This window comes from Pelodiscus sinensis, chromosome 6 (assembly GCF_049634645.1).
Source record: "Pelodiscus sinensis isolate JC-2024 chromosome 6, ASM4963464v1, whole genome shotgun sequence".
NCBI lineage: Eukaryota > Metazoa > Chordata > Testudines > Trionychidae > Pelodiscus > Pelodiscus sinensis.
Window position 1 is genome coordinate 115,554,087 of NC_134716.1, and position 8,331 is coordinate 115,562,417.

At 40.8% G+C, this 8,331-nt stretch overlaps 1 protein-coding gene across 2 annotated transcripts in view; it reads left to right on the forward strand.

The window, feature by feature from the left end:
- Window positions 1-8,331, forward strand: part of MYO5B (myosin VB) — a 328,467-nt gene that overhangs the window by 310,917 nt on the left and 9,219 nt on the right. For both annotated transcript variants that reach the window (XM_075932680.1, XM_075932681.1), the window contains 4 exons: window positions 140-291; window positions 2,288-2,377; window positions 4,118-4,268; window positions 7,292-7,577. In XM_075932680.1, the coding sequence (XP_075788795.1) occupies window positions 140-291; window positions 2,288-2,377; window positions 4,118-4,268; window positions 7,292-7,577 (679 nt within the window). The remainder of the gene's footprint in view (window positions 1-139; window positions 292-2,287; window positions 2,378-4,117; window positions 4,269-7,291; window positions 7,578-8,331) is intronic.

Genomic DNA, 8,331 nt, shown 5'->3' on the forward strand with positions numbered 1-8,331 from the left:
GAGCTTAAGTTGCAAAACTCAAAACTGATCTTTCTCAGATGTGTGGGACATTGGTTTGCGCACATCTCTAGTGTTGCTGATTCTTCTACTCAGCTAATAAGAGTTAGGTTGTAAGAAGACTCATCTTTTTCACTTCTAGATCTCAAACCACAGACTGTTTCTGCCACTGTTCCTTGTCTCCCCGCTTACATCCTCTACATGTGCATTAGGCATGCAGACTACATCAATGACGACCACAAAGTGCACTCTTTACTCACCTCCACAATAAACGGCATTAAGAAAGTATTAAAGGTATGTTGGCTTTGTATTAAAATTAGCTCTGTGCATTTGATGTGATGCTTTAGTTACGAGGTTGAAGTAGGTAGATAAAGAGGTCTCATTTTATAGATTCAGATGTCAGTCGTGCAAATATTCAACAAACTAATGCCCAAGTATAATATTTACATGATGATCTCATGATTGATATTTGCTGTTTTGTTTTACTTCAAAACATTTTTTAAAGGTCAACTAACTATAGATAGTAAAATTGTCCCAGTACATGAGGGTTTTAAAAATTATCATAGTTAGATGCAAATTAATTTTCTACAGATTGGAGAGATGTTCAGTGAGAGAACTATCCATAACACACAGCAAATTCTGCTACTAGTCTCTTTTTTTTTTTTTTTTTTTTTTTTTACTTCTAGGCTGCGTCTAGACTGGCATGATTTCGCGCAAATACTTTTAACGGAAAAGTTTTTCCATTTAAAGTATTTGTGCAAGAGAGTGTCTATACTGGCATGTGACTTTGAGCAAAAGATTTGCTTTTGCGCAAAAGCATCCGTGCCAGTGTCGACGCCGTCTTGCGCAAGAAAGCTCCGATGGCCGTTTTAGCCATCGGCTTTCTTGTGCAAGAAATTAACTTGCCTGTCTACACTGGCCCTCTTGCGCAAGAATACTGGAGCATCAAAGTATTTGCGCAAGAACCACTGATTTTGTACAGTACAAAGTCAGTGTTCCTGCGCAAATACTCGCGGCCAGTCTAGACAGGCAGCAAGATTTTGCGCAAAAGTGGCTGATTTTGCGCAAAAGTGGCTGCTTTTGCGCAAAATCTTTCCAGTCTAGACACAGCCCTAGGTCTGCTAATTCATTGTTTTATTTCCTGTCCAGCTTTTGCTTCTTAAATCACCTGAATTGAGAACAGGAGATGCTGGCTCTTTTAGGTACCTGTGCTATAACATAATGTGCTAGTCACCTATAGCTATAATGACCACAACATTATTTCAACTAGATGCTGCTTCATTGCCAGCAAAGACAAAGAAAGAGTTAAATTTCTGCAGTAGGATGAATCATTAGAGATCAGACAAAAGAAGGGTCATCTCATCCTAATTAACAGTCAGTTCTTAGCCAAAGAATCTTTCACTGCAGTACAGTAAAGAACTACACAAATGAAATTATTAATTATACTCAGTACTTCTGTCATTCCTTTGCCTTTCACTTCCAAATCATTGTACAAACATGAATTAGTATTTTGCCTAAGGAAGGGGGTTTTATATCCATTGGATACATGGAAAACAAAGGCATGAAGAGCTTGTGACTTGCCTAAAACCAGGCAATGAGTCATTGTTTAAAGTAGGTTTTCAATTCAAAATTACTGGTGATTCTACATGTGATCAATTCACTAGGTCACACAGCTTCATTTGTAGGTTAAGGAAGCTCTTGGTTAAACAGGATGCTTGCACTCAGAGTGAAGACTTAGGGCACACAGGTAAAATACAGTAGTGATACAGGTTAAAGTTATACTGAGGGTCTCCCCTCTTGATGTCTTTCTCATAGCATCCAATCCCATGTCCTGTTTCTGTCAGCGGACTACATCTCACGCTTCAGAGAATGGCAAAGCAAACTAACATGATGCATCTATCCAAATGAACAGTGTCGTTCATGTTGGTGAAGCATTCTTAATCCATGCAAGTGCTTTGTTTGTGCCTTGAAGCACATAATTTGATTAGCTAATATGACTCTCTGAGCCAGGTTCTGCTCTGTGCTGCATTGTTGCAAATCCAGAGCAACGTCAGAGTGACATAAATGGAATTACTCTGGATTTACACTGTTGTAAGTAAGAGCAGAATTTAGTAGCAGCCATGGTTGCAGAACATAACAGAGATCTCATGCAGGAATGAAAATAACATGCCACTGTGATGTACAGAGGGTTATAGTTCTGTTTCTGGGGAAGACTTTAACTTACCTTGTCCAAATAGACAAGCTTCATATGCCAAACTGGAATCTCACATATTAATTTTGCTCTTTACAGAAACACAACGATGACTTTCAGATGACATCATTTTGGTTGGCTAACACCTGTCGCCTTTTACATTGCCTAAAGCAGTACAGCGGGGATACGGTGAGATGTTTGTAAAAAGAACAGATCTTCATAAAAATGTTCACCCCGTTTTGAAATCTCTTGTTCATAAGTGCTCATTTCCAAGCACTTAGCTTGGGTCAAGTCATGATGATAAAGTATCAGTGATGATGCTGAAGTGGTAAAAGGTTTTGAGAGTTTTCTGAAAATAAGGGCTTGTGTCACTTAGTCATGTCTTCTGTGAAATTCATAGACAGTGTAAAATTGGTTTCAGTGGAATTTCTGAGCTGTAGTTTAAAACTGTTTAAAACTGTTCCCTCTAGTTATTGAAATGTTCAAAGGTAAAACTCACACATTTTCTTAGGTCCAATACTGAGAGTCCTCCTCTTGATTTCAATTCAGAAATCAATATTAAATATTTTTTTCAGAATTATATCAGTTAGTTCTGAACTTCTGAGATGCTCGAGATGAGAAACTACTAATCATAATGTAAAGTTCCTTCTGGGAAGAAGTAACCTTTTATACCTGTCGTCTTGATACTGTTTTGCAGTTTTCATGTTTAAGTTTAGTGTCGATCAACTTTGATCTGTGACCATTTCAGATTATCACAGTTCGGGTTACATAAAAAAAAAATCTTTATGTGGTACTTGTCTACTGGGATGTTGACGCTACTGTCTGTGCACCATATATTGTGGTACAAAAATTTGAACATAGAGAGATTTTGTAGTCTCCTAATTTACTCTCGATTTGTATTAAACATAGCCACCTGTCACAAGGATACAGGCAAGAATATTTGTTTAAGCCCCGCATTTCCCTGGGATCAAACTGTCTGTCAAGATTCTGCCATGGGGGATGTTCACAAATATTTGTATCCAGTATGAAAGGAATTGTATGGGTAAGGCTTGGTCAGTAACAGTGGTTTGTGCTCTATCTGCCCTCTGCTGTTTTTGTAGCAGTACTGCATTAAGCAATAGTCTTGCTCCCAAAACTGTAACATTAGTTTGGCAAGACTACTGTAATAAACAAGCACTAAAATGAGGGAAACCATGCTAATTTCCTACTTCGGTCATGGTGCCATTATATTTGCTAGTATGATCCCCTGGCTCTATGCAGATACCCCACTGATACTGCAGGAGTGCAGGGCTTTGTGTACAGAATCCAGTTGCAGGATCAGAGCCTTAGCTAGAAATGAAGGGAAAGGATGCAATTGGTAAGGGGAATTCTCAAGCTGTTAAAAGCAGAGCTGAAAACTTTGGGAGATACCTGGGGGGGGGGGGGGGGGGGGGAGATATATATTTTTTTTTAAGTGTAAAACTCAGAAGTTAACCAAGAGATCAAACTACTTTATTGTCATGTAAATATTTCAGTTCCTACAAAGATGTCTTAACCTTGAGATTAAAATATGTGGGTCTGAGTAAGTATGTGCTCGTGATATAACACATGGATAGTTTAGTGTTTAACAGAGAACTGCAACAATTATTTTCAATTCAATGGGAAACACGCTTTATCTATTAATTAATAGGAATTCCTTTCTCCTTGCTGAAATTAAAATGAAACTGATGTGATCTTTCATTTAAAAAATTCTAGTAACTTATGAATGAGCCATTGAATAATTATAGATCTTTTCTTCAACTGTTAAGACCAAAATCTATTGTAGGTAGTATACTAGAAACATTACATGTGCATCTACTTTTAAAGGCTTTTATTCAGTGCTGTCAGTGGACTGTTATTGGGTGGAATAACAGAACCAGGGGATTTGGTCTTTCTCTGTTTTGTTTTTAGGGTTTTATGACACAAAATACTGCCAAACAGAATGAGCACTGTCTTAAGAACTTTGACCTCACGGAGTATCGGCAGGTTTTAAGTGACCTCTCCATTCAGATCTATCAGCAGCTATTTAAAATAGCAGAAGGCATGTTGCAACCAATGATAGGTATGTTTGGGGCATTTATATCATGTGCTGGTATATATAAAACCTTTGTTCTGTATTAGCAGCACTTCTCACCCAAACAGAAGCAGGGGGTAAAATAAAACAGATAGTTTAAGAAATATATCCCTAATGCTCTAGATATGTCTTTATAGAGTATACCTGGCATTGCTCAGGTACTTTAACTCAATACAGTTTTGTTTTTCTCCCTTTAAATCATTGCTCAAGGTGGGGCTGGGGATAAGGGTTTCAATATACAGGCTGCCCCAGCTCCTTCTCAGTACACCAGCTTGGGGCCAGGTGAGATGCACCTCTCCATGGCTTCTGCAGCTCCCTGGGGAAAGGGTGCATGTCCCCTGGCTGAGGCAGGTCCACATTCCTAACAATGTATCAATGGCCATACTGGGTCAGATCAACAGTCCATCTAGCCCAGTTTCCTGTCTTCTGACAGTGGCCAATGCCAGATGCCCCAGAGGGAGGGAACAGAACGGGGAATCACGAAGTGATCCCTCTCCTGTCACCCATTTCCAGCCTCTGACAAAGTGGCAAGGGACTCCATCCTGGCTAATAAGTATTGATGGACTTAACCTCCATGAATTTTTCTAGTTCTCTGTTAAAGTCCTGGACTTCACAACATCCTCTGGCAAGGAGTTGCACAGGTTGACTGTTCCGCAGGTTCATCTGCTGCCTGCGCTCCCCAGCCAGAGTAAGGAATGGAGCAAACTGTGTATTTTCCCTTCACTCCCTGATGAAGGGGAACAGCTAGCAATGTTCAGCTGCCCCCCCTCCGTCCCTCCTTACCCCTCCCTAAAAGGCACCTGGAGGGTGGAAGGCTCAGGACTGGGGCAATCTTGGATTGGGGGGAGGTCACCTCCAGCCAGTCCCTTTCACCTTCCTGGTGATTTCGATCTCTTTTCTGTCTCATCCCATTTTCCTGGAACAACTAAATTCTTACCTTGTTTTATGATGAGAGAAAGCTGTATACTGAATTTGGTGGTCCTAGCTTACACTGTTTAGGAGGTGTACTTGAACAGACAAACTTTCAAATATAGTAGATTAATGAGACAGTGCTTGCACTGAAGGGAAAATCAATGGGATTTTTTTTCCCCAGTTAGGGAGTGGTCTTTCTTCCTCCATCTTTTTGGGAGATGATAGTGCCAAGAAGTGGAGCTATGACATTGTTTCTAATCCTACAGTTCTCCATTCCAGGCACTGACATGGATATGAAGTTTGTGTGAAAAATGTAGGACAAAAAATTTTAGTCTTGAGAGAGTCTGCAGAGAAAATTTTAAAAATCTATTCTGCTTTATAAGGGTGTGTCAGAATAATGAGAGGGAAAATACCTTCATCACTTTTGTCTATCTTCAGCCAGTAGAAGACTGGTGCTTTCAACCGTGTGTACCCTCGAGCTATGACGTTTCCACCACTTCCCTTGAGAGACTGTTAAGAAATGTTTATGCTATGTTCTTTTAAAACTTACCACACTACTCATAGTTATACATCCTTGTATGGTACTGGCCTTTCATTCCTTGTACAGACTTATCCTGTTCCTCCATGAGTTATTACAGGCAGTCCCCGGGTTACATACAAGATAGGGACTGTAGGTTTGTTCTTAAGTTGAATCTGTATGTAAGTCGGAACTGGCGTCCAGATTCAGCCGCTGCTGAAACTGATCAGTTTCAACAGCGGCTGAATCTGGACGCCAGTTCTGACTTACATACAGATTCAACTTAAGAACCCCAGGCTCCGCGGCTTTGCTCTGCTTTGCTCCCCGTCCCCCTGGTCAACAGACCAGGGGGACGGGGAGCAAAGCAGAGCAAAGCCATGGAACACGCGGGCAGCTGACAGCCCAGACTGGGCTGTCCGCTGCCCGCGTGTTCCGCCGCTTTGCTTCCTCTCCCTGGTCTGCTGGAGACCAGGGAGAGGAAGGGCCCCGTTCGTAACTGCAGATCCGACGTAAGTCGGATCCGCGTAACTCGGGGACTGCCTGTACTTAGCTGATTTATACAGATTTACTTCTTTCAATCTTTCCTCTTCTTTCCAAAGCCACTTCATTGCTTTAAATGTGGACTTGCTTAAAGCTACAGATGGGGACTATAGGGAGAGTTTTTATAGCTCTATGCGAAGTATTTGCAATTTTCACAATATGTTAAATGAGTTCTTCTCCTTAACATTAATAGGGCCCTATCAAATTCATGGTCCATTTCCGTCAATTTCACAGTCCTGGGATTCAAAAATGGTAAATTTCATGTTTTCAGATATTTAAATCTGAAATTTCAGGGTGCTGTTAATTGTAGGGATCATGTCCCAAAAGAGGAGCTGTGGGGTGGTTTACAAGGTTATTGCAAGGTGGATTGTGGTACTGTGACCCTTAGCAGCAGCACAGCCTTCAGAATTGGGGGTCTGACCAATAGCCACTGTTCTCCAAACACCCAGCTCTGAAGGCAGTGCAGAAGGGAGACAATACTCTAGCCTCCTAAAATAACTTGTGAGCCCTCTGCAAGTCTCTTTTGGGTCAGGACCCCCAATTTGAGAAATGCTGGCCTCCACTATGAAATCCGTAAGGCACACAAGACCAGATATCACAGGGGAAACCAGATTTCATGATCTATGATGCATTTTTCATGGCCATGAATTTGGTAGGGCAGTTTTTTTACTTACATCCTTTCATCTTCAAAGTACTTTATAGCTATTAACAAATTAATCTTCCCAAATGAAGTACCCCATTGAGATAGGTACATGTATTCCCATTTACAGATATCAGAAAGATTAGTGGCTCTCCCCAAGCCACAGAAGGAATCTGTGGCAGAACTGGAATTAGCATCTTATAGTTCCTGGATCCCAGTCATTTCCACATGCCATTAAGCCATGATATTTTATTGTTTTGTAGAATGTAGCATAGCAGCAGCTACATAAAATTTAACCATAGACTGACTATAGATAATCTAACAAATCACTCCAGGTGATTTATAGGGACATGTCAGCTTTGTCTGCGTTCTTTTCTGAAAATGTTTCCCCTTCCCTCCCAGTGACTTCAATGTTAGAAAATGAAAGCATCCAGGGCCTGTCCGGTGTGAAGCCAATGGGCTACAGAAAACGATCGTCCAGCATGGTAGATGGTGATAACTCTTACAGCTTAGAGACGGTCATTCGCCAAATCAATACATTTCACAGCATTATGTGTGACCAGGGCCTGGACCCAGAGATCATCCAACAAGTCTTCAAGCAGCTCTTTTACATGATCAATGCAGTAACCCTGAACAACATCCTGCTGAGAAAAGATGTTTGTTCATGGAGCACTGGTATGCAGCTCAGGTAAGACATTGGCTGAGACAGTAATGGGAAGATGTCTCTTTATGTATAAGCAACTTGTTAATTTTGTACAGTGGGGAAGGTGATAGATTACATTTTCCAGCAGAAATAAGGAGGGAGCAGCAAAGCTGTGTGAAATAACAGAGAATGCAGCAGAAACCACAAAAGTCCAGGAATAAAAGTAAGAAGGAAGGAAAAGAATTTGAAGTGAATTCCAATTGCATAATAACTGTAACAGATTGTTTGCTTTGTGTTTCTGATTTCAATGCTCTTTGCAGTGCCTATCTGAACTGCAGTATCACAAACATTTCTCACTTGCCCACTATAGTAATATTTGAGGCTATTAGGTTAATGCAGACAGACCTGTGAGCCAGTACATATATCCCAGTTGACTTCAAATGGGTTCCATGCAGGCACAAGGGGTCTGCCTTTATGGATCTGATTACAGAATCAGGACCCAATTGCCTAATAGTGTTCTCAATAGGTATTTTATTTGCTATGATTATCGGAATCCCAGAGGGTATTGGCACAACCTTACAAAGTGGCAATAAACATTTACCTATCCTGTCACAAGCCTCTCCATAAAAATTGAGGATTTAAAAATAAAGTCCCCATGATACTTTGCTTGCATGTTGAGAGAGATGTGAATTATGCCTGGGCATAGGTATGGGGGGGGAGGCACCTTGCGTCAGAGTTTCAAAGGTATTTAGACACCTAATGGGATTTTCAAAATCACTTAAGCAGATTAAGTAACTAA